Raw genomic sequence first — 27580 nt, forward strand, 5'->3', positions numbered from 1 at the left:
CCTCTTCCATTGAAAATCCTAATCTACCATCTAAACTTAATAAAGACTTTCAGCAATGGAGGGAGTTGTTTATCTATACCATAGACGATCTCTACCTAAATGGCTCATTTTCCTCACTTGCCCAATTTCAAGAAAATTTGACCTTTTTCAAGAAGTAATTTTTTTAGGTTTCTGCAAATTGGAAACATGTACCCACGCACTCCGCTGAAAAGGTTTCATCCTTCAATGAGGGCCGCAACAGAGAAAGTTTACATTACTAATAAACAGCCCTCAGCAGCACCTCCTTTCCTATAGCCAAGAAACTCTGACATTTTGGAAGAATTAAATGAAAAATACTCTTAATCTTAAAAAAAGAGAGTGAGAATTTAACTGGATCTGTTCACCTCTTGTTCGTTATCCATAAAGGTAAACATTGACATATTCATTTTATAGTTACCGGTTATTGTTCTTTTTAGTTTTATTTGTTCCATCTTGGTTTTTTCTGTGTGCATCTATGCTCATCTAATTGTTTTCATTATTTCTTTAAAAAGAAGAAAATTTGAATTACTAATATGAAAAATCTGAAAATGTGCTCAATATAATGTATTTGACAGAAAGATAATGTAAAAAAAAATCAGAAGTGATTAGTTATTGATCACATCTCATTCCAAACAAGGCGTTAGTGTGTGTTGTTCACGATCGTTTCAGGCACATCTATAACAGTGAAATAGGTGATGCATGTACAATACTACTAGACGTTTATATTAATAACTGGTATTTGTAGCTCAAATACATGAGAGGAAAAGAAAAATGTGCACGGCCAAACGTGTGCGTGCATGATATTTTTCTTCTTTTTAACCCCAATCCAAAGCTACACTTAAATAAAAAACAACACTGGAGCGGTTTTTCCACCAAAGCTAAAAATGAGGCTGTTGCATCGAGTTGGAAACTACCATAATTAAACCTGTTCTTATTCCAGCAAGTTCTTTTTGTCTTCTTTTTTAATATTATGTTAAGGTTTCATTTATTCAGACAACTTTTTTTCAGGTAATTTAATTTGATCTGACATTTTTCGACTCAACTGTCAGTCTTTCTCAGAGGCGTCCGCTGATCACTTTGATGTGTCCTTATGAGTTCTTTCTTTCTGTTCAAAGATCAAAGTAAATTTCCTGAAAGAAAAAGTTGTCTCATAACTCACAAAGAGACATCAAAGCGATCAGCAGACACCTCTGAGTAAGAATGACAGTTGACAGTCGAAAAATGTCAGGAGATCAAAGTAAATTTCCTGAAAAAGGTTATCACATAATTCATAAAGACACATCAAAGTGATCAGCAGATGCCTCTGAGTAAGACTGACAGTTGACAGTTGAAAAAATGTCAGGAGATCAAAGTAAATTTCCTTAAAAAAGTTATCTCGTAACTCAAAAGGACACATCAAAGCAATCAGCAGATGCCTCTGAGTAAGAATGACAGTTGACAGGCAAAAATGTAAGGAGATCAAAGTAAAGTTCCTGGAAAAAGTTGTCTTATAACTCTTAAGGAGATATAAAAGCAATCGGCGGAGACCTCTGAGCAAGACTGACAGTTGACAGTTGAAAAAATGTCAGGAGATCAAAGTAAATTTCCTTAAAAAAGTTATCTCGTAACTCAAAAGGACACATCAAAGCAATCAGCAGATGCCTCTGAGTAAGAATGCCAGTTGACAGTAGAAAAATGTCAGGAGATCAAAGTAAAGTTCCTGGAAAAATTTGTCTTATAACTTATAAGGACACATCAAAGAGATCAGCAGATGCCTGGGAGTATGACTGACAGCTGACAGTTGAAAAATGTCAGATCAAAGTAAATTTCCTGAAAAAAGTTATCTGAATAAAGTAAACCTTAACATTCTGTTCTTACATTTTTCAAGACAAAGTTGTAACTACTGACCAAAAAGAACACGACTTTGGTTATTATTAACATAATTATTTTAGAAAAACATTTTAATACCAGGGAGGTGTTAATGGATGCATGAATACCTGGCACAAAGAAACTAACGGGACTTTTCCTATCTGCGTATCAATCAGTCTTCCTATTAAACATATCAGAACAACAGGTACAAAATATAATCAGTCTGATACACAACAACAGTACGTTTTGACACGGTAAAACCATAAATGTACAACACAACTTACATTTTGTGCATCTAAACTTTCCCTTTTTAGAAAAACCCAAACCCTTAATATCTTACCTTTTCAAAATGTAAACATACATTGAACATGTGATAAAGTGCTTAGTTAAGAAAGGCCTTGTTCAAACATCCCATAGATAGAAACTAAATGGTAACACAAGGTGATCAATAGGAATTCGTATCACGTTTCCAGCAATAACATCTTTTTTCTCTTTAAACGTGCGATGGAAATTATCTGATTGACATTAGCGCAGGCAATGTGTTCTCGCTCCCTTCCTGAGTGGAAGTAAAATACAAACTTGTAAATACAGGGGTGTCAAACTCATTTTAGTTCGGGGACCAAATACGAAGCAGTTTGATCTCAAGAGGGCCACAGATTATATGCGGTAAAACGAGTAATTTCAATGTTATTGTGCCCAAGTTTGCACTTGTACGTATACATAAAATATAAAATGTGTAAGAAATCAACCATATCCAAGAAATAAGTGATAAATATCAGACCCAATAGGATCTTTACTTAACATTTCCTAGATTGTGTGACCAATTTCTTTTTAATTAAGGGAATTATTGTGTCATAATTTGAGGAAAATTAAAGGATCCATCCATCCATTTTCATACCCGCTTATTCCCATTTATCAGGGTCGCGGGGGTCTGCCGGTGCCAATCTCCGGCTCTCATATGGCGCTGGGCGGGGGTACACCCTGGACAGGGCGCCAGTCCATCACAGGGTTACACAGACACAGACAACCATTCACTCTCTCATTCACTCCTATGGGCAATTTAGAGACTCCAATCAACCTTACAGTCATGTTTTTGGATTGTGGGAGGAAGCCGGAGTACCCGGAGGAAACCCACACAGCACGGGGAGAACATGCAAACTCCACACAGAAAGGACCCAAGTCCACCCCAGGGCTTGAACCCAGGACCTTCTTGCTGTGAGGCGGACGTGCTAACCACTAAGCCACCTAGTTTTTCAACAGTTTAATGTTTAAAAAAAAAAAGACAGCAATCATGCGATATAAGCACTGGGAAAACTGTTTGAGCCTCTGCAAACATTGTTGAGCTTCATTTACACAATGAGTCATATTTTCCCTGTCATTTTTACTTTCTCCCGAGGACCGAATTGGATGCTCCAAAGGGCCGGATTTGGCCCCCGGGCCATGAGTTTGACACGTGTTCTAATGCAACACAAACATTAACCTGAGCAGCACTGCAGTTGGAAGCTCTCGTACATTGTTGCAGTAAATAACAGGATTATTAGCTTTGTTCAGATTTCAGCTGCTAAAGATGTCGGAAGGATTAGCTACACGTATAATACTTTCACCAGGGTTGGGGTCAATTATAATTGTAATCGTGTAATTGATAACTAATTACAATTATGGCATAATTATAATTGTAATTAAAAAAAATGATTCATGTTTCCATCTGTAAATATGTATATATCTATGTTCTTATAGCATAAAAATATATATCTATATTCTTTTTACTTTTTAAATAATTTTTCTATTTATATTTGTATATAGCCTTTAATATTGTATTGTTGTTATGCATCTCCTTCGTTTTGCACTATTATTCGGGTGTCTTTTTTTGGGTATTCTTTGTTTTGCCTTCTTTCCCCACTGCAGGATCAATAAAGTTACTCTACTCTACTCTACTCTACTCTACTGTACTCTACTCTAACAACCAATAGATAGGAAATAAATTACATGATAGATATTCCTCTTTAGTGTACTTAACAGCTGATTTAAGACTCGTTATCATAAGAGATGCTAACAGAAAGCTAACACAAGAGGAAGGTTAACTTTCATTAGGTTATTTATTTCAGGCTCAGTAATTGTGATTAATTGTAATTGAACTTTAGTTATTGAGAATGTAATTGTAATTGACTTTCTGGGGATGAAAAATGTCTGTAATTTAATTGTAATTGGAAAAAATTCTGGTCACTGTAATCATAATTTAATTGTAATTGAACTTTAGTAATAGAAAACGTAATTGTAACTGAAAAATGTAATTGACCCCAACCTTGACTAACTGTTGATCATTTAAACCTGTTCGTCGTTACCACAGTTTTCCCCAGTAACTTTGGAGGAAGCTGGAGAAGCCGATGTGGAGGTGGAGGTGAGGTTCAGGTATCCTTGCTCTGAAGGGGGATGTGTGCAGAAAGTGGAGCGTGTGCCATCGGCCGCTGCGCGCTCGCCCACCTTAGCTCGACAGATGGCGTCCAGGATTTCCAGGACGTCGCAGGAACTGGTTGTCAGACTGTTGATGGGAGAAAACACAAAATGTTCTCATCACAAGTTTATAAATGCATCATTTTTGGCAGTGGATTCTCCAAAAAGCAGTGGTACCTTAGTGATGATGGAGGCAGGAGGCTGTCAGTGAGACCCTCAGAGGTCAAGGGTTTTTTGGCACTCTATGAGCATTTAAATCATTTTTTTTTTAAATAGAGCAAATAAAGCAGAAACCATTTAATGCTACATCATCATTTTTAGATAAAACTATCCATTTTAACCATTAATTTGCATCTTTTCTCATACCTCCAGGCTGTACAGTGATTGGATGTTCCTCAGGGCGCGCTCCAAAGAACTGACTTGGTTGGAGAGCATCATTGTTCGTTCTTGCAGTTGTCTGTTTTCCACTTCTAAAACATTCACCCTTGAAAAGAGGAATACCCCGGCAGATTAGGGCTGAGCAATGTGGACAAAAATTAATATTGCAATATTTTTTTCTCAAAATGACGATATGCGATATAAATCTCAATATTTTTAAATTAATCAAGTCCTACCAGAAAGACAATTCTGAGTTAAATTTGTGCAAAATGCCAGACAGGCACATTTATTAACAAGCAGCTGCAATATATGTGCCACTTTTGGCTTTTTCTCCTATAAGGGACAGCACATGTGAGTAAGTTCTGTATTGTAGCTTGTCTAGGGGTAAACCTAGGTTAGGACACATTCAATAATCCATCTAACTGTGCTTTTCAGAGGAGCAGTGAAATCAGTGACTCCTAAAATTAATATTTTAGTTTAAAAAAATAAGCTATAAAATAAAGATATATTGTTTTAGGTGATATTGAAATCTTTTAACAGAAACAGAAATCAGCCAAAACAGAAATCTCGATATATCTTGACTCTCGATATATTGCCCAGGCCTACGGCAGATATGTCAAAAAGGTGTTCACTACTGGAAGAAAGCATGAACATTTGTACATGGGGGTTTTTGAGTATGCTGAATCCATTTTTAATGGGATCCACACTGGAAAACCAACGATTCCCACTGAAAATCAAGAAATCCAAGATGGCCACCATCTGTATTGGCAATTCATAACTCAGATATCTACATTAAAATTTGAGTTTAATCATTGTAAATGTCTTATATCTTGCAAGTATATTAGGCTATTTCTTGACAAACCTTGTCTCCAAAAACCTACATTTTGCTACATGTTTCTCTGTCTAACAGAACCAAAGTTATGGTAAGATTGAAATACTCAATACGGATGGTGGCCATCTTGGATCTTGTTCCCAGCACAATTTACCATATTTTAAGATGTATTATTGAATTCCTTGAACCTGAAAACCTATAATTTGCCACTGAGATCATGCTTCTATGTCAAATAGAATCAAAGTTATGACAAAATATACAATTTGGCAATACGGATGGTGGCCATCTTGGATATCTTGATTTTGAGTGGGAACCGTTGGTTTGGCAGCGTGGATCACATTAAAAATGGATTCAGCATACTGAAAAACATCCAGGTGCAGATTTTCATGCTTTCTTCCAGAAGTGAACATCTTAGCCTAATATTGCTACATATGTGGCAGTGCTATTCCTATCATACAACAAAATAAACAGGCAACCGTCCTCTTACTGGTAAGGAGCAACAGGACTGAACCCAAACAGTGATTTAATCAGATACCTGTGATTTAATCAGTTACCTGTGATTTAATCAGTTACCTGTGCTGCACTGTTGACGCCGTTCTCATGCCTTTGCTTCCCATTTCCTCAGCCTCGCTTATCTTTCGTAACAGTTCTCTTTTCTCCTCCAGAAGCTTCTCATTTTCCTCTACGACTGTGTGGATCTGTTCCTTCTCCTGACGGTCAGTGTGAAGCAAACAGCGAAACAACAGTAAAACTCTGGGTTGTTGACAGTGCATTAAAACAACGTAATATAAAATAAATCACGTGGGTGTAACCTTGTGGGAAAGACTGGAGGCCAGCACCAGGTCATTCTCCAGTTTTTGGATGGTGCAGTCACGCTGCGCCGTCACTTTAAGGAACACCTGTTTGGCCTGACGCAGCTTGGTCTTGTGCTGGCTGTGTTTCTCATTGTACTTCCTGGAAGAAAAAGCATTGGCTTAATAGAAAATTATGTCCAGAAGACCCTTACAATAGTCCAGGCTGCTGGAGATAAAAGCATTGGAGCAGCTTCTTCTGATCTTTCAGAGTAATGAAACATTTCACTCAGGAAATGTTCTGCAGATACAGTAGAAGGCTGTTTTTGTACTTGATTTAATCTGACTGCTGAATGTCAGATCTGAGTCAATCAGAACTCCAAGGTGTCTACACTTAATGACCCTCATTCATCAAAATTGCATGAAATCGGAAGGAAAACGTGTGATTTATGAAACATTCATATCTGACCAATTCCAGCTATAAATGATCGGGTGTTGATGAATCTGGCGGCTGAATTTGATCGTCATAACTTGTTACGCCCTCCTGTTTTTGGAGGCCCCGCCCACTGAGGTCAAACAAGGAAAGAAGCTTTTCCAAGATGAAAATCAGCATCCTCACATCTGAGGTGGAGCAAAACTTTTTGGCAGTGTGAAACCTGGAATTAAAGAATTGCTATTAAACGCTCTGTGGAAGAGGATCAGCTACTGAGCAGGTGACGTCTGCCCCCCTGTGTGCACTGAGAACAACTTCACAACAGAGAGAGAGACATGGAAATATGACGTTTATATTGGCCTCAGTCCGCACGCTTTAGGCAATACATATCATGTGAAAGAAAAACCAAAAAAGTGTTATCAGTAATAATGTGGGATTTTTTTAAATTCATTTGATTTCGTTTAAATAATCTGTTGTGATCTGTTCTGAATGTGTTTCTGTTTATGCTTAAATGAAAGCTGAGGCTTGTTTAATACTTTATTTTCAGTCTGTGTGTATTTCTACCTGATATTGGCATCAAGCTGAAGAAGAATTTGCTGCACGTCCCCCTGCAGTCTCTCACACTCCTGCTGACTGGTTATGAGCTCCTCCTGGAGACGAAGACTTGACTTTTGGTTTTCTTTGGCCTATTAAACACACACACACACACACAGACACAGACAAACACACGCACACGCACACGTTTGATAATTAAAACAAACCTTAGATTCCAGACAGGGACTGACATGGCAACAGCTGGGTAGGATGGTCCAGGAAAGATGAGAGTAGAAGCAATTCACTAATGGTCTTTGTTCTGTAAAGCAGTCACAGAAGTTCTCAACCTTGGGGTCAGGACCCCCTTTGGGATCGTGAGATGCCTTCAAGAATATTTTTCTGAACAATTGCAGTCCATTTTTGCTTATTTTTACCCTTTTTCTGCAACTACACCAAACCTGCCATATTTTAAGTTATTATCGTCACTTTTTCTTTTTCCTTTTTGCTACATTACTCCCATTTCTGACACTTCTCCATCAAATTTCAATGTCTTTTCTGCAATTGTTTTCCACTTTCAAAGACATTTTCAGCACTTATAAACCCTTTTCACCACTTTTACTACCTAATGTCACATATGTTGTCACTTTTAACCTTTTTTCAACCTTATTTCATGCTTATTTTTGCCAATTTAACCACATACACAATTTGTCAAGTCCATTATTTTCCAGTTTAAACTACTGGTAATTGTTTGTACTTTGTTCTGCCACTTTTAAGCCAATATTGACAATTTGAACAACCAACAGAATGGAGGCTCTGAGAGTTTTTCATTCTTCATTCTGGGGCAGGTGCAGCAGAAATAATTTGTGAACCACTAATTTAGCGGATCAACCAATTCAGGAGCAGGAGTCAGGACTGAACCATTCAGTTGCTTCTTCGCACCAGTAGCCATCAGACTATAAAACAACCTGCTACTCATTGACTTCTGCAATACCCGTCAACACTGGGAATATCATCAATGCTTTTACCGTCACCTTGTAAATGTAAATATTGTACTGCAGTGCTCACCTCCTCTCTGGCTTTGCTAAGCTCAGCCTCCAGGATGGAGAGCCGGGTGTCCAGCTGCTGGACGCGGTGGCTGAGCTCTGTGTTGGTCCTGTTCAGAGACGTCTCCTTTAGCCTGAGAGAGCGCACCTGCTGCTGCAGCTCCTCCTCACGCTGCTCCAACAGTTTCCTGAAAAAAAACCCAAAAAGAATGACTGGTGTTTAATACAACACGAGAGAGAGGACAGTGATTCCATCTGGTCCATTGCAGTGAGGGCTGTGTGACCTGGTGATGTGCTCCTCTTGTTGCTGGGCCCTCAGAGCTGACAGCGTGTCTGACAGATCCCTGCTGTCCCTCTCCAAGCGGCTGCTCTCACAGGCCCGAGCTTCCTCCAAACGGAGATGGTGCTGAGCGCTCTTAAGCTGCTGCTGCAGCTCCACCACCTTTCAGCACAAAAAGGAGATGACTTAATACAAAAACAGGTTCAAGAAATTTGCCTTGGCCTCAAAAACAAAAAATAATTTGTATTCAATTTGATCTGATTTAATTTAGTCTTCAGAAGATCATTTTATGGTTTTTTTTTTTCTTCTTTTTTAATAACAAATGTTTAAATCAGCGATTCTCAACACGTGGGTCGGGACCCAAAAGTGGGTCGTGGACCTGTACTGATGGGTCGTGGACAGCTGGTCAAAAAAAAAAAATACTACTCTCATGTTGGACTTGTCTTTTATTTTGAAAGAAACTTTTCTTTTGACAGGCATAATGTGAAATGCATGTTGCACAGGAAAATATACAGATTTTATGTTTTTAAAAAAATTACATAGAGTATGTGTGTTTCCAACAACTATTTTTGGAAAAACTAAATTTGGTTGGTTGAAAAAAAGTGGGTCCCAGGGTGAGACCAGTTGAGGACCCCTGGTTTAAAATCAATTGCATTTAGTCAGAATAGTCTTCATTGGAAAACCAGACTGACAATATCAGACAGCAAAGCTTCTTTAAATAGTTGCTGTGTTCCTAATCCTTAATCTGACATGATTGTTTGCATATCAATCAGTACTGTATCTTTGGTTCCCAATTTTTAATATAAAAAAAAAAAACAAGAGCACTAAAAGAGCGCAAACCTTCTCCGAGCTGCAAATATCTTCTTTGCCAGATATTCACAGTTATCTAGATCATTGATCTGGATCATGATACCATGATCATTCACACTTTAAGGCTTGGAAGAAATGTATATTCCCATTAATAAAGATACAGTAGCTCCAAATGTATGTACACCCACATTTTTAAAAAAAATGGATCTGATCCAAATAAAACTCTGTGGGATAATTCAGAAACCAAACCAACAAAACGAAGTCACATTTCATAAAGATCTGTCAATTCCGAACCAAAATATGGAATTTTGTCATTGATAAGAGATAGTTTTTTATTGTTGTTTTTGTCAAACTGATCCAGAATCAGTGTATTGATCCAGATCCCCTCCAAAAATGTTCCATGACTAAAGGTCTATATTAGGCTAAAATCTTGTGGGTACTTTTGACATAATCCTGCTAACAGTCAAAGATTCAATTAAATAAATGTCGGTGAAAATATTGCCTCCTTGGTTTGAGTTAAAAAGTTATTTACTGTTGACCTTTTTTGTTGTGAAAAATTTGCATTACTCACAATATTGATCATTTTTTATTTCATCATTTGTAGGCAATACATATAAAGTGCTGCTGACCTATTGGCTAGGTCACCTTTCTAAATGAGGTCTTGATTTAAATTAAATTAAATTAAATTAAATTAAATTAAATTAAATTAAATTAAAATTAAAATTAAAATTAAAATTCAGACCTTTGTAACAAAATAGGCCAAATTGAAAATAAATTAGAGTTTGACTTTTTGTAGCACTGACCTTCTCGTCAGCAGCGATGAGCCGAGCCCTCTCTGCCTGCAGGTCTTCTTGAAGGCTGGTGGTGGCGCTGTGGTTGGTGGAGGTGCGAGCCAGCTCCAGCTCCAGCTCCCTGATTTTCTGCTGCTGACGTTCAATCTCAGTCACTTGTGTCTGAAACTTCTGCTCCACATGGACCAGTTTGGTTTGGATTTGCTTCAGTTCTGCACTGAGCTGAGGAGAAAGACCACACGTTATTTTGATGCTGATCATCAAAGACCAACCAACACGTTACTAGTTTTAACAATGGTAAGTAACTGGTTTAGGGGTCAATGCTCCATTATTAAAAAAAATGACACACTTCTTCATTAAAACAACAGTATTAAAATAATAATAATTTTATTTGTGTAGAATATCAAACAAAATGGTCCAAGCACTGAGCCATGAGGAACACCAGAGGAATTGGAAAGATGATAAAAGTTGGAAACATTTCAAGAGACATTAGGGAACACATTCTTATAATAGTCAAACCAAGTCACATGATAACAATGAAGCAATGTTTAACAGCTTTTGTTTGTTTGGGCAGTGTCACTAGTATGTTTAAATAAACTACACACTAGGACAGTGGTTGCCATCCTTTTTCTTGTCGTGACCCCATTTTTAAATCACTAATTTCCAGCGACCCCAATGACTTTTTTTCTCTAAAATGAGTTCTCTGATCATGTTAGTTATACAACCGTGTTACAAATAAAGAGTAGCCAGTATCAGTGCACAAAGTCATAATAAGCACCAGCTCAGTTATTTTCATCCTGCATTTTATTTGAACTAGATTTATATTTGAGAACGTGAAAGTATAAAATACAGTTTGTGTGGTTTTTAAATATGGAAAAGAAAATATTTAAGCTTTCTGACTCTTCCTGCTCTGTATATCTATTTTATATCTATTATTAATTGTGCAAAATAAAGATAAATAAAAATGATAAATAAAATAAAATTTTTAAATGTAAAATTAAATTGTTAGTATTATTAATATTTATTCAATGTATTATTTATTTTATTTAATTTAAAGCAGAAATGTAAAAATATTATTTTCACTATTTATTTATTTTAATTTTATAATTACTAGACATTTCAGGCAACCCCACATGGGGTCACAACCCCAAGGTTGAACCAACCTGCACTAAGATTAAAAGAAGTCTGGAATAAATGTGATAACTGCAGTGTAGTGAGTCTTCCAGCATCGAGGCACTACTACGGTAGGTAAACACCCACCTTTAGTTTCTCCTGGTCCAGCAGCGTGTTGTGTCTCTTCAGGTCCAGGTTTTTCTCCTTCTCATAACGCAGCTCTTTCTCTGCTGACGTGAACAGATTCTGAGCTCTCTGCAGATCCTGCTTCATCTGCTTCGCCTCCTCTCCCTTCTGACGCAGGACTGAGTCCTGAGACTGACCATGGGAACACAAGGTCAGTGTTGGGGTGTTTATGTTACTACTCAACAACACTCTGCTCACATCATCACAGTTACTCTTTCAATCTAGATATAAAAACATCCAGTGATCCACTTCAATGAGTCTTCTGAAGAATAATGTCATTTGTACCTTAACTCGTGCCTGGGCTTCATTGACCTGAGCCTGAAGAACCATTTGATGCTGCGCCGCATGTTTCTGCTCCTCGGTCAGCTTAGTCTGCAGATAATTCAGCTCTTCCTTCAAACATAAAAGCTGTGGACACAAAAACAAACATGGTCATGATTCTAGCAGAGTAAATTCCCTGTTTTATTCAGTTTGACTGATAGTCCAGCAGATATGTCAAAAAGATGTACATTTTTGGAAGTTTTTGAGTATGCTGAATCCATTTTTAATGGGATCCACACTGGAAAACCAATGGTTCCCACTCAAAATCAAGAAATCCAAAATGGCCACCATCTGTACAGTGGATACTGTATTTTGTCATCGACATCAAAAGTTTGAGTTTAATCATTGTACATGTTGACAAGTGCTGTAAAATGAACACATCATCAGTTTAATGCTTATACATGCCAGCACCGGGATCACAATGGTTATAATCTACCTGAGAAATAAGTGAAAATAGATATATTAATTCATGTTTTGATGGGGATTTAAATCAAATCGTTCAGCAAATTCACATTTTCCATGTGTAAAGTGATGTGTTGGCCGTCTTATATCATGCTCTGGATGCAAATGACAGTATTTTAAGCTATTTCATAACAATCCTTGTCATCAAAAACCTACATTTTGCCACTTGTTTCTATGTCTAACGAAACCCAAGTTCTGGTACGATTAAAATTTGCAATACGGATGGCGGCCATCTTGGATCTTGCTCCCAGGACAATTAACAGTATTTTAAGATATATTATTTAATTCCTTGACCCCGAAAAGCTATAATTCACCACTGAGATTATGTTTCTATATCAAATAGAACCAAAGTTATGACAAAATATCCAAATTGGCAATACGGATGGCGGTCATCTTGGATTTCATGATTTTGAGTGGGTTTGGGTTGCCAGCGTAATGATTCACCATAGTCAAAAACCACCATGTACAAATTGTCATGCTTTCTTCCAGAATTGAATGTCTTAGCCTAATATTGCTACATATCTGCCGAGCTATAATCATGAGAAGGTATCCAAAAGTATGTGTACTGTCACCTCATCCAAGCTCTCTTTCTTGGTTTTCTGAACTGTGCCAAGCCTGGCTTCAGTAAGATTTAAATGCACTTCCTGCTTCTTGCTGCCATCGAGTGCATCCTGATGCCACTTGAGCTGCTTTTGAAGGTTCTGTATCTCCAGCTCCAGCCTCTCCGCCTCCCCTTCAGCCGCCAGCTTCTCCTGAACACTAGCACTTAGCTTAGCGTGGAGATCGGCAGTCTGCAGTCGCTCACTGTTCCTTTCCTCCCTGTGAAATATCCGTGCACCAAATAGCTTTAATAAGAAACTGAAACACTCTTCATTGGTCCAAGCAAAATAGAACTGTTACGTTAAGCATTATAAAGCAGGAAACAACCTCAGTGTGTTGTTTTCTGTCTGCAGAGTGCTGAGCTCAGCAGTCAGCCGGTCTGCCTTTTCCTGCAAATGATCCACTTGAGGTCTGTTCTCCTTTAGGTTCTCCTGGGTCTGTTTGCTCTCTTTGTGCCGTTGTAGTTCACTCTGCAGTCTGCTGTGAGCTCGCTCCATTTGAGCCACCTGTTAAGGATGCCAGAAAACCACAGCAATATGTTTTTACAGCAGCATCAATAACCATTTGACTCATAAATACAGAATAATGATCATCTCAGAAATGGGTCACTTTTATCACAGTGGAGGTCACAGAAATGGGATTGTCAGATCCGAGGGCCATATTATCAACATTTATGTAATTTAGAATTAAAACCAATCTGTGCATTAACACAGGGAACAAACAACAAAGGGGTTTGTGTGTTTTTGGAGTCATTTTGTATATTTTTCCTGTTAATTTCTTCGTTTTTTTTCATGTTGTTTTGTATGTTTTTATCTTCATTATCTGTTTTTGGAGTACTTTTTGTGTTTTTTTGTTGTTGTTATTTTTGTGTATTTATGTTGTCATTTTTTTATATTTTTCTCTTAATTATTATGTTTTTTTTTAATGTTTTTATCATCATTATGTGTTTTAGCAGTCTTTCTGTGTGTTTTTGGTGTTATTTTTGTGTATTTATGTTGTCACTTTGTATATTTTTTCCTTTTAATGTCAATTTTTTTATGTTGTTTTGTATGTTTTTATCTTCATTATCTGTTTTTGGAGTATTTTTTGTGTTTTTTTTGTTATTCTTGTGTATTTATGTTGTCATTTTTTATATATTTCTCTTAATTTTATGGGTTTTTTGTATATTTTATTATCATTATGTGTTTTTGCAGTCTTTCTGTGTGTTTTGAGTTGTTTTGTGCATTCTTGGTGTTATTTTTGTGTATTTATGTTGTCATTTTGTATTTTCTCTCAATTTTTGTGTGTTTTTGCTGTCATTTTGGAGTAATTTTTCTTTGGGGCTGCACCAGTGGCCCATGTCTGGAACAACAAACCTTTTCCTCAAGAACTGCTTTTTCCCCCTTGACTTGAGTGAGGCTCTTGATCAGTGTTTTTCCCTGTTGGCATTCCGTGTAAAGGCTGTTGATCTCTAGTCGTAACTTCTTCAGCTCTCGTTCACCGATCTGCAAAGCCTTTGGTGGGAGGGAACACAAGAGTTAAAAATGATCTCAACATTTTTACGTTGATACCCAACAGCTGTGTTTTGCACATGTACCCAGATGTGTTTACCTCCTTGTCTTTCTTGAGGGCGGCCTGAGCAGCACTGAGGTCCATCTCAAGCTGCTTTCTCCAATTTTTCTCTTCTGTTAGACGAGCCTCCAATAAGGCCAGCCTCTCCTGGCTACTCTCCCTAAGGTGCTTCACACACAACAACAAAAAGAAGACGGCACTAAATTAATAGACGTGTTATTACAAACAGTGCAATCAATGCAGCCAAATACAAACAAAAACTGTTTACATAGATGTGATATTTATAATAAAAGTCTGATCACATAATGAGGTTTAGTGTAAGGTTGGTTACTACAGGAGTTTCTACAAGGGTTGGGGTCAATTGTAATTGTCATTGTTTAATTAATAATTAATTACAATTATAATTGTAATCATAATGAAATGTTGCTGTTGTAAACAGATTTTAATTGTTATTGAAAATTCTATAAAAAACTGATCAATCGCAAACCTGTGGAACCATGTTACAGTTCTATGGCTTACACATAATTAGTTAATAATTAAAATATGTTTCGTAGCAACTTTTATACCAGTCAGTTCTCTTGAGGATTATTTTATTAAAAAAAATGAAATCAAGGGGTATATCACCCACAACAAAAATATGAATACCAATATTATTTTCATGAACAAGGAAGCCTAACAAGGTAACGAAAAGATGTGAAACAAATTAGATGATTTATTTTAGTGTATATAATATTACAGCTGATTTAAGACATGGATCAAAACTGACCCATTATCATAAGAGATGCTAACAGAAAGCTAAAGTAAGAGGAAGATCATGTTTTATAAGGTTATTTATTTCAGGCTCAGTAATTGTGATTCATTGTAAGTTAACTTTAGTAATTAAGAACATATTTGTATTTGACTCCCAGGGAAAAATAAGATTTGTAATTATAATTGTAACTGGAAAAAATGTTGGTCACCATAATCATAATTCAGTTGTAATGGAACATGGATACTTAAAGATGTAATTGTAATTGAAAAATGTAATTGACCCCAACCCTGGTTTCTACCAATTACAAGAAGAACAGATGAATCTGCCATTGCTTATGAAACTCAATAATATTAAATACATTGTTATAAATAATCATCAGGTTTGTGTTCTTTCTGTGTTTCCACATCAGTGTGAATTGAATATATGGATTTTGTGAGGAGTCTCATACCATCTGTAAAAACGCCTCGGTGGATTTCACCTCCTCTCCATTATTTAATGTTTTTTCTTGAGCATCCTGCTTCTTCAGCTCAGCATCTAAACTTTTAATCTGATCATAAAGAATAAAAAAGGAAGGTTGAACTATAGTTTTCATGGGATGATGTGATTTCTTGCTAAAACGTGAGTACTGTAGCAGCTGTGCTCCTTACTTTCCGATGCAGTCCCTCCAGTTCTCCTTCGTGGCGATGCCTCTCTTCCTTGCTGGCATTCTGAGCCTCCCCCAGCAGAGCCTCCAGCTCCTCGTTCCTCTCCTCCAGCTCCTCCTGCTGGTTACGGAGCTTTTGGAGCTGTCGTTGCAGCTCTCTCACCTGCACCAGCACGTCCTCCACCGCCTCGTCACATCTGAATGAATCAAAGTGTGAAGAGGAGGAATAGGCCACAGACAAATGATAATTTTTTTTTAAAGTGTACCGTTTATGAACCGGATCTTTTTCTAAAGGCGGGTTCTGTAGTTCACCGCTAATACTCCTTTCATCGGCTTTGGCTGCTTCAATTACTGTCAACTGAGAAAGCGCAATATGAGTTGCTGTGGTAACTTCAGGGTAAATTGTAGGAATAAATGAGATTATTAAAAGCCAACCTGGTCCTCTAGAGTTTTCTTCTCCAACTCCACAATGTGTATTTTCTGCTTTAAAGTTCTGTTCTCAGCTTCTAGGTGGTCATTTTGTTCCTTGGCTCGCTGTAAACTCAGCAGATCTGTCAAGAAAACCAAACAAACCACAGAAATGAATAATAAATAAACATATTTGATAGAAAGAAAAATCTTTTCTGAAACTACGAATATGTTAATATTTATCATGTTACTATCTGACAAAACTATGTTGAATAGTATCATCATTTTATGAGACGAGATTTTGTCAGAACACACGCAAACGTCTACAAAGTGTCTTTAAAGTGCTTAAACTGATAACAATGTGGTGATGATGAGCCAAAAAGCTCAATATTTTGTCATTTGTGAAACCTAAAGAGAAGTCTAATCTCACTAAATCATACTCATGGCCCGGGGGCCAAATCCGGCCCTTTAGAGCATCCATTTCGGCCCGCAAGAGAAAGTAGAAATTACATAGAAAACATGAATCATTGTGTAAATGATTGGTGCCTATATCGCATGTAATTTTTAGTGTTAAACTGTTGAAAAAATTCAAAATCCTTCAATTTTCCACAAATGATTACATTATATTTCCCTCAATCAAATAGAAATTGGTCACAAAATCTAGAAAATTTTAAGTCAAGATCCTGTTGGGACTGATATACAGTATGTCACTCATTGCTTGGATATTGTCGGTTTCGTACATATTTACAGTAGTATTTAATGTATATGTAGAAGTGCAACCTAGGGCACAATAATGTTGAAATTAGAGATCAAAGTGCTCTGTATTTGGCCCCTGAACTAAAATGTGTTTGACACTCCTACACTAAATGCTCCACATTCTCCATAATGCACAAGTGACCGTAACACAACATGCATTTAATTTTTATGCTCATAAAATTACAACTTTAATCTAGAAATATTCTGACTTTAATCTCATATAATTCCAATTTTATTAAGATAGGACTTTATTCTCGTAAAATTACAACTTTATTCTCAAAATATTACGACCTTAATCCCATAGTGCCCAGATTTTGTGTTTATTTTCAAGTGGCTCTAATACACCGTTGTATATTATAAAGTTGATTTTACTTTTTTTTATTTTAAAAAAGACTTTCTGTCTCACCGCAGCGTTTTAGTTGATCCACTTCTTTCTTCAAGTTCTCGACTTCTTGGACGGCTCCATCTAAATCAGACCCTGAGAAAGTAAACATGTTTTATTAATCTTCCAAAAGCAGAAATACGCTTTTTTTTTTTTTTTTCAAAGTCAGGTGATTTTGTACTTTAGATTTTAAAATGATACCAAATATAAAGATGCATTTTGCTGAACAAAAATGTAAATAATTTGCAGAAATGTCACCCAAAATCTAGACACACTCCCATTACACATATCTATACTTAAATATATGTGAAAAATAAATGACATACCGCTAGGTTCTATGTTATTGTTGTTTTTGGCAGCATCTAGCTCATTGGTGAGTCTGCGGATTTCCTGATGAGCCAACGACAGCCTCCTAGACGCCTCCTCCAGATCCCGTTCCAGCCGCTGGCGCTCGTTTTGCTCTCTGGAAATGTGCTCGCTCTGGGCCTGAGGTAAGGAGAAAAACATACCAAGGCATGAATGGTCTGAGTGGGAGGAGAACAACCAGGGACATGATTGGTAGTTAGTCTGGAGATGCAGAGACCGGCATGCAGCTGTAGGAGACGACGTGCACTTTGTGGTAAAGACTGATGTTTTCTGCAGGCCTGGAAATGGAGTGGAATTACAAAACGAATCTCCTTTAGTTATTCACTGTGTGGTTAGTGTTCTTTTATTTCTTAAAGCTGTTTATTACGCTTATATTAAAAAGCTATTGCATGCATTCAAGGTCACAGTGTCGTTCCCTGCAGTTGTGAACTTTCCAAATAAAACCATTATCATGCTTCAGGGTTGGGGTCGATTATAATTGTATGTGAAGAAACTTGCTGTTTTAATCATAGTTAAATTGTAATAGCGTTCAATAGTTGACTTTGTATTAGTAATTGGCATGAACATGTGGAAATTAAAATCTGTCAATTACAATTCAATTAAATGAAAAACTGGGGAATCATGTAACAGTTCTATGGCAGATACCTGTATGTAGTTAATAATTCTAAAATTATGTATCATATCAAGTTTTCCCACTAATTGGAATCTAGACTTATACTGCAAAAAAAAGGGCTCAGACACACAAATTTTCAATGATTAGGAAGCCTAAATATGTATATATCTATATTCTTATAGATATATACAGTATTCTTATGGAATAAGAATATATCTCCATAATCTTTAAAATTTTTATATTATTTTTCTATTTATAGTTCTATTTATATATAGCCTCTATTATTGTATCATCATATTTTATCTCATTGCACTATTTTTCAGGTGTCTTTTGGGTATTCTGTGCTTTGCCTTCTGTTGTTTTTTTTTTTTTTTCTTCACAAAAAAGGCTCAGATGCCCACAACAAAACCTATATTTTCATTGATTAGTGTATTTTACAGCTGATTTAGGATCCGTTATCATAAGAGATGCTAACAGAGAGCTAACACAAGAGGACGGTTACGTTTTATGGGCTTATTTATTAAAGGCTCAATAATTGTGATTAACTGTAATTGAACTTTAGTAATTGAGAACATAATTGTCTTACAAGGGGAGAATAATAATTGTAATTTCAATTATAATTGGAAAAAAATGTCAATCACCGTAATCATAATTGAGTTGCAATTGAACATGAATAATTGAAGATGTAATTGTAATGGAAAAATGTAGTTGACCCCAACCCTGTCATGCTTACACGTCCAGATAAAAGTTATGTCCCTCGTGCTGCATCTGTATCTCGGCTCATGCAGACATTCCAGGCACATCATCAGTCAGGAGCGGCCACAGCACAGCTCTGAACCAGTGGTTTAGAATTAGTCTCTTAGCTAGTTAGTATTAGCCCAACGTGGTAAACCTACAGGAGTAATGTTGCGTTTGCATTGACCAGACCTGCGAAGACCAAACAGCTTCTTCCATGGACTCTGTGATGACCCCTGCTAAGAGGAAGAACCAGTGTGTGCACAACAAGAACCAATAATCAGTGAATGACTGACTGTTCCTGGACTAAATACTTAAACCTGAACCTGAGTCAGGACTAAATAAAGAGCTCCCTCACCTTTGAAACGACATCTACAGTCTTCAGGGTGTCCTCCCTCTCCTGTTTCAGATGCTCCCCCATCAGGTGGGGGTCAACAAGATCCTGTCCACAATTCACAAAGACTGAGTTAGTCTCATGCAGGGCCGTTTCTGGCCATAGGTGTTTGCCCCTAATACAATACCCCTAAAGCCTGAAGACACAAAAAAAATTCTAATTTTTTGCAACTGAAATCGCAAAAATAAATCTGAATTTCTATCAAATTTATCAGTAAAAATTTTTAGTTTTTAAAAAAAGAGATTGGTTTTGGATTGTAAAGTGTCAATCTTGCAACAAATAATTGAATCTAAATAAATGTTATTGAATTTTCAAATCAATAAATGTTATTTTATTGATCATCAAAAATATATTTAAAATGCATACTTCTAAATGAAACAGTATAAAAATGTCGTTCATGGAGTTGCCTCTAATAAAAGTTGCCTCGATGTAATAAAAGTTGCCTCACTGTTAAAAAAAAAAGTTGCTACTGTGATAAAAGTTGTCGTGCTGTGATAAAAGTTTCCTCACTGGAATAAAAGTTGCCTCTGTGATAAAAGTTGCATCGCTGTAATAAAAGTTGCCTCGATTTAATAAAAGTTGCCTTGATGTGGTAAAGGTTGCATCGCTGTAATAAAAGTTGTCTCAATGTGATAAAAGTTGCCTCGATGTGGTAAAAATTGCCTCGATGTGGTAAAAGTTGCCTTGATGTGGTAAAAGTTGCATCGCTGTAATAAAAGTTGCCTCGATGAGGTAAAAGTTGCCTAGATGTGGTAAAAGTTGCATCACTGTAATAAAAGTTTTCTCGATGTGGTAAAAGTTGCCTCGATGTGGTAAAAGTTGCCTCGATGTGGTAAAAGTTGCCTTGATGTGGTAAAAGTTGCATCGCTGTAATAAAAGTTGCCTCGATGAGGTAAAAGTTGCATCGCTGTAATAAAAGTTGTCTCGATGTGGTAAAAGTTGTCTCGATGTGGTAAAAGTTGCCTCGATGTGGTAAAAGTTGCCTCGATGTAGTAAAAGTTGCATCGCTGTAATAAAAGATGTCTCGATGTGATAAAAGTTGCCTTGCTGTAATAAAAGTTGCCTTGATGTGATAAAAGTTGCCTCTGTGGGGCTTAAAAAATCTAATTTCGGTTAGGGCACCAAAAAGGCTAGAAACTGGTCTCATGTACGTTTGCATGTGTGTTGCTAAATCAAACGTGTATCTTTATTTGATGTCCTTGACAGATCATTGCAGTGCATATAGAATGAAAAAGTTGGGCTTTCACCTGAGGTTGAGCATCTTGTAAACTGCCAGTTAGATTATAGAGTTCCAGTCTTCTTTCTGCTGCCTCCAACCTTTCCAGCAGCGTGGCCCGTTCCACTAAGAGGTAAGCCACCTGTTCACTGGGGCTGTTTAGGCCCATCTCCCCCAGCTCTTCCTGGGCCAACATTTCTGCCAGCTCCTTGCTCTGACTCTCTGGAAGAAAAGAGAAATAATCTAATAGTCTGCTTAGAAATGAGTTTACCATCACCAGGAAACATTTTTGTAGACACAATACAACATTGTATGACACCAATACTATACTTTACAACTGTATAATTAGCTCATATAATTGTGTCCTTTCAGTCACGTTTTCTCATTGCATCTCTACCCTTGTGGGGCCTGATTGGACACTTGTATAAACTTACGCCCAAAAACCATATTCCTGACTTTCCTCAAGTTGGAATTTTTATGACCTCTACCAAGGAGGTAATTTTTTATTTATTCATTTGTTTGTCTGTTAGCAGGATTACCTGATGCCAGAAGTACTTCATTTTGACAAAATTTCAACCAAAGATACGCCATGGAAGAGTCCATTAAAATTTGGGTGGATACGGATGAATATAAGGATTCTGGATCAGTTAAAAAAATGAAAAATCCCTCACTCATCATTGGAAATATGTAAAAAAATTCAAATCATGGTTAGTAATAGACTGATCTATATGAAATCTGACCCAGTTATGTCGGGTTAGTTCATTTATTATCCTATTGAGTTTAATCTGGATCGTACGGAAACGGATTAGGGCAACTGAAAAAAAACAAAAAAACAAAACAGATCCAGTGGGGGAAGAAGAAAAAAAAAAACATAATTGTAGAACAGTTTTTTAAATCATAAGGTTATCTTATTATTATTAATCTAATTTTGTCTTGATTTTTAATTTATTTATTTATTTTTTGGTCTTATTTTTTTCTTGTATTTATTTTTTTTTCCTTTATCTTTTTCATCTGTTACTATTTCGGGATACCTGCAAAATCCGTCCCAAAAACCTTTTTTAAGAAAAATATAGATATATATATATATAAAAAGTTGTCTGAACAAATTAAATCTTAGCATATTATTAAAAAATGCTATACTTTACCTTGCTGGTGTCGAATCTGCTGAATCTCGTGCCGCAAGTGTTCATTGTCTCGTTCGTACTCTGCAGTCAAACACTCACGCTCCTCCAACAATCCCCGGATATGTGCGACATAACTCTCCACCTGAAGGACAAATTAAAAATAAAATAAAATAATCCCAGAACAAATGTCATCTGTAAAGGAGCGTCTGAATTCAAACCGTGCTCATTTCAAATGAAGGTTGGTGTATTCCAGGAATGAGTTTTGCTAGTTGGCAGCACCTGTTGCAACAGTTGTTCTACTGAAACAGCATTTTTCACCTCCTTCATCTCGTCGGCCTGCTGAAGCCGTAGCGTCTGCAGCTCCTGCGTGGCGGACTGGAGCTTCTCCTCGCTGGTGAGCAGCTGCTTCCACAGGTGGAACTGCCTCTCCTCAACACTAGCCTGGGCTGACACGCCATCGTCCTCAAGGCGCCTGGACATGTTGTCCAGTTCTTTCCACATCTTCACAGACAGAAGACAAACAAATGTTTGACAAACAGGTAAATAAAGTATGTGTGACCGATGAACATGAAGAAAAGTTCAATTGTTGTTCTAATCATATTTAATGATCTGTTTTTTTTTCTTTTCTTAACTTTTTTATCCCTCCCACGACATGTATCAAATATTCAAAATATAAAAGATGATAAAATATTTTTTGTTTGATTGGTATTTAAGTCACTTTGATATGAATGACTATAGGGCTGGGTGATTCTGCCTAAAAAGAAAATCTGATTTTTTAAAGAAAAATTTGAGTTTCGATTTGATTTTCGATTTATTTTTTTTCAATGCACTTCAGAATGACTGCAGACATCAGATATATTGTCAAAAGTGCAACTTTATTGCTGTGATTGTCCTCAAGAGTTAAAAAGCATAAAATAATCCCAAAATAAAAAGTAAATCAGGCTCTGTCATTCGACTATTTCAAGCTTTAAACCAGGTTTAAGCAAAAGTGCAACAGCAACTTCACAGTAGCTTAAATTTTCTGATTAAGAAATCAGATAACTACATATTTTATAACATATAACATTGCATTAAAAAAAAAAACTCTTCCCTTAGATCCCAGCATAGTGTGAATAAAAAACATGCCTGTGGCACACATATAGCCTACTCAAAGGATAAACACATGTAAACAAAGAGGGAGCTGGCTCACCTCACGCTACGGTAACCCACAAGGACGGAATGTGAAAAAGTAAAAAATAACTGTGGTGGGAAATTTAAAAAAAAAATAATAATAATTATAAAAATAGTTTTTATCGACAAATTCGATAAATCGATTTTTTTATTTATTTATTTTTTGCCCAACCCTAGACTGTATATTGTTGATATAGGCTCCAAAGTTTCATTTTGTAACATTTTTCATTGGTGGATTGCCATGGGACTTTTCATTAAATAAAAGATGTACCTTGGGTCCAAAAAGGTTAAAAAAAAAAAAAAAAACACTGACATAGATGAAGTAAAACAATCCTGGACGTTGTTTGACTTCAATGTTAGTGCGACAGTCCTCATGATCAGCTCATCCAGCATCTGACAACACAAACACCTGTTGCTGAACTCAACACTGTACTTTGTCTTGAATGTAACCTGAGTAGGACCCGTGCAGCTTTCAGACAGCTCTGAGTTGTCGCTGCTGCTGCTGCAACACGCAGCTCTATTGTTACAGGCTTGGGATCAAATGGCATATGATATGCTTTTTGAACTCAAACAACTCACCAACTGCTCTTAGACTTGAGAAAATAATATGAACAAGGCAACAACTTCACTATACAATAGAATATTAACATTAATACTGTGCTGATAAGATGTTAAGAAGCCTCTAGTGATGGTAATGAGATTATCTGAAAAGACAGAAAGAGAACAGATGGGAGCTAATGGCTGAAAACAACCAGGAACTGTGCAATATGCAGCGGTGAAAGTAATGGATTACATGTATTGACGTTACTGTAATTGAGTTGCTTTTATGGTTACTTGTACCTTTTTTTGAGTATATTTCTAAATCAGTAATTTGACTTGCACTTAAGTACGTTTTAGAAGTAGAGTAATTATTTATGACATTGCTACAGTACGTACTGAGTAAATGATTATTTTTTGTGATTCTTTTTTTTATTTTTATTACAGTAGGTTGGTGTTGTTTTATTTAAAAAAAAAAAAGAATTGTACATTTTGACAAACCTTTTATTTTATACAGATGCCTTTGTTGAAAATAAATGAAGTTCAAAATGTGCAAGATTTGGTCTCTTCCTTTTTAAGTTTATACATGAGATGTTTACTGTATGCAATAAAACGTGTGTGTGTGTGGGGGGGGGGGGGTAAATGGTAACTTTTACTTTGAGAACTATTCAATTGAGCTACTTTTAACTTTTTTGTTGATTCCCTTTATTTGATAGAGATGGACATCACAATTACATTGATAATCCAGATGTATTGTTTTGAGTGTGTTAGCACGTGTGCTAATTTACAACACCAAACTTGTACTTGAGTATTTTATGTCTGACATACTTGAACTTGTACTTGAGTACAATTTCTATCAGGTAACAGTACTTCTAGTTGAGTAGAATACATCAGTAATTTTTACACCTGTGGTAATGTGTTACCTCTTCATGATCCATCGTCACACATCAGCTGCATTTGTGTCAGATGTTCTTAATCCTCAGCAGAGACTTTGATGATCCTGGGAGCATTCTTTCCAGTATGATGTCCAACAGAGTATAACTCTGTTTTGATGTTGAATCAGACCTCTTGATTACCATAACTGTTGTCATTGTTGTTGTTGTTGTTGTTGTTGTTGTTATCCATCCGTGACAACGTCTTGTGTCCTTGAGCTCCTCTATAGATGATAACTCTCTTCAGAACAATGCTGTGAGGACATGACAGGAGATGTGGTTACAAGACAAGAGGAAACAACTGTGATCTGACAGGATGAGACAGTGTCTAACACATGGTTCCCAACCTTTTTCAGGTCGTGATCCCATTTTTTAAATCAAATTTCTGGCGACCCCAGGGACATTTTTCTCTCTAAAATGTGTCAGATATTTTTATACTAAATTGTATTTGAAATACAATTATATTTGAGAGAGTGAAAGAACAGAATACAGTTGTTTAAGATTGCGTTTTTAATTTGAAAAGAAATAGTAACTATTTCAACTCTTTGAGCTTTCGGACTGTTCCTGCGCTGCATATCTATTTCTGTGACATTATGTGTTGTTGTTTTTCTTTTTTTTAATTGTGCAAAATAGATAAATACAAATAAGTATAATTTGAAAAATTTAATTTGAATCTTATGTATTTTTATTTATCTATTTTGCAGTTAACAAAAAAACATCAGATAATATCAAATTTTATTATATTAAACAATATATTCAATATATTCAATATTCAATATATTATTTCCAGGCGACCCCACATGGGTACACGACCCCAAGGTTGGAAAAACTCTGGTCTAACTGTGTAACATCACGTCAAGCTATGAAAAACTTCACAGTAAGCAAAAATTACACAATTTTGTATATTCATGAATAGTTACACAAGATAAGTATAATAATACATTTCAAAAAAGCTATTAAAAGAAGATTAAAAATAGGAAGTATATAGAGGGAGGGGGGAAAAAAACCCCAAATAAAACATGAATTATATACATTAGAATAATCGTGTTTTCAATAAAGTAAAATATGGTTTGGCTAACCTTTCTTTAGAAAATGTCTGTTCATCTTTAAGTTATGGTAACTTTTTATGTTTTGTGTAGCCTACTAAACTAATCACTGATCAGTTTTACAAAGTTTAAAAAAACAAAAAACAAATTTAATATGACCATGTAGAGGATTCTTCATACAGTATTTGTTACAGAACGAAACACAAGCTAAAGTTAGTGATGCTTTCACTCCTCTTCACATGAGCTAACTAGCGCTAGCTGGCTAACAGCAGCCATAGCGTCAGTGTCAGGCTCGCAACAAATTAACAATCTCATCCCGTTTTATACCTCATACGTTTACACAACGGGTTAATATTCAGCACTACAGTGCCATAAAAGTGACAAAGCAAGCAGCTCACCTCCTAATAAAGAGAATCAGCGTCGGTAGAGCAGCAGTCAGGCGTGGCAGAGAAAACTGGCTTCTAGTGTCGCCTGGGCAACGGACCATACCATTCATCATAATAGGCAGGGGGGGGGAGGGGTAATGAGAGGAAGCAACCAACACTGGACTGCAACCAGGGTTGGGATTAATTACATTTTTCAATTACAATTACGTCTTCAATTATCCATTATCAATTGCAACTCAATTACACGACTGTATATTAGGGCAACAGTAAAAAAATAAAAATAAAAGATTGTAATTCATTGCGCTTGTGATTCAATTGTAAATTGTAATAGCCAGTGTTCAACCCATAGAGGGCAGTCACTCTGGTGTTTTACAACTAAATATGGAAAATTCAAATACTTTTACTAAAATGTTAAAAGTTGGACAAGGAACAATTATCAGCACTACTTAATATTCAAATACATATGTACTCAGCAGGGGAAAAAAAGTGGGTTTGGGGTTTAGCTACTTTTTAAAGTCGTAACATTTCGAGAATAAACTTGTTCTTTATGAGAATAATGTCGTATTTTAATGAAATCGTAATTTAATGAGTTTGTAGTCATAACATTGAGAGAATATATAAATATTCATGAGAATAACATTTCAATAGAAACAGGATGTTGTCCGTATTTTATTTTATTTTTTATTTTTCTCTAAACTTATTTTTAATTATTACATTATGTAGTAATAAAACATGTACATTCTAAATAAAAGACAATAGGCACAATAACACAGTGTGGTACTTGCTGAAGTACTGAATATTTAGAATAAAAATGAAAAAAATTGTATATTGGGACACCCCTACCCCTGTTTGATGTAATTTGCCTATTATTGAATGACTTGTTTAGTAATATAGATTGTTTTTCAAATTTTGAGATGAGCTGAGAGTATCACAATTTTTAAACGCAAGCTAAAAACCTATTTATTCAATCTGGCTTTTATGATATTTATAATTTTTAGGGTTCTTAAATTTTTTTATGCTAAATTTATGTTTTATATTTTAAAAACAGTCCCCTTCTTTGCTTTGTTTTCAATTAGGACTCTTTCTTATTGGATCATCTTTTTAATTGTTTTTATTAAATGATTTATGTGTACATTAGTCCCTAAACCTTTTTATCATTTTTAACTTTTGTCAACCACATGAGCAAATTTATGTGAAGCACTTTGGTTTGTGTAAAATAGATGTTCTGTTGTAGTTTATGAGAGCTTTTAGTTGCTGTGTGTTTGTTAATCTTCTAATGAAGATTTTAACAAGAATCGAGTTTCGTGCACTTGTGTGTCAGTATGTTTTTTTTAACAAGCGTCTTTCATGTGACGTCTACTGTCTGTGTGCACTTTCAGTCCAATAAAAGTCAAGCTGGTTTCTTTTAGGCAGTTTGTCTTACTTTAAACTTGAAATTAAGTTATTCTTAAATAACAAACACAAGGTTAGCCATTGCTTTCACTAGCATCACGTTTTAAACAACATACCCAGCTAAAGACCTTCTAATGCAGGGGTCACCAACACGGTAGCCCACATGGACCATGTGAGGTGACCTGAACTCCATCTAAAATCTGATTTACTTTCAAGACATATGTAGTTAGTACTTAGTAGAGTTACATACTGCTGCACCTGATCAAGTTTTAGTATTAAATTAACCA

General features: G+C 36.1%; 1 protein-coding gene across 4 annotated transcripts; it reads right to left on the minus strand.

Moving 5' to 3' along the window:
• Positions 1 to 4090: 4090 nt before the first annotated feature.
• Positions 4091 to 25987, minus strand: ccdc30 (coiled-coil domain containing 30). 4 transcript variants are annotated; one of them, XM_028453359.1, is made up of 28 exons: positions 25914 to 25987; positions 24461 to 24723; positions 22149 to 22331; positions 21852 to 21972; positions 20738 to 20928; positions 19455 to 19538; positions 19258 to 19332; positions 17709 to 17868; positions 17407 to 17478; positions 16272 to 16387; positions 16103 to 16194; positions 15841 to 16033; positions 15642 to 15740; positions 14482 to 14610; positions 14247 to 14384; positions 13219 to 13397; positions 12864 to 13110; positions 11794 to 11916; positions 11470 to 11640; positions 10222 to 10431; positions 8613 to 8770; positions 8351 to 8516; positions 7316 to 7437; positions 6340 to 6481; positions 6101 to 6237; positions 4684 to 4801; positions 4495 to 4559; positions 4091 to 4405 (listed from the first exon to the last, which is right to left on the minus strand). In XM_028453359.1, the coding sequence occupies exons 2-28, from the start codon at positions 24473 to 24475 to the stop codon at positions 4189 to 4191; spliced, it is 3723 nt and encodes a 1240-aa protein (XP_028309160.1). In that variant the 5' UTR covers positions 24476 to 24723; positions 25914 to 25987; the 3' UTR covers positions 4091 to 4188. The 4 variants fall into 4 exon arrangements, with proteins under 4 accessions (XP_028309160.1, XP_028309159.1, XP_028309161.1 ...); XM_028453358.1 differs by having other exon boundaries at positions 19258 to 19335; XM_028453360.1 differs by lacking the exon at positions 19258 to 19332.
• Between the last annotated feature and the right edge of the window lie 1593 nt (positions 25988 to 27580).

The sequence above is a fragment of the Gouania willdenowi genome, chromosome 7 (genome assembly GCF_900634775.1).
Source record: "Gouania willdenowi chromosome 7, fGouWil2.1, whole genome shotgun sequence".
Lineage (NCBI taxonomy): Eukaryota > Metazoa > Chordata > Actinopteri > Blenniiformes > Gobiesocidae > Gouania > Gouania willdenowi.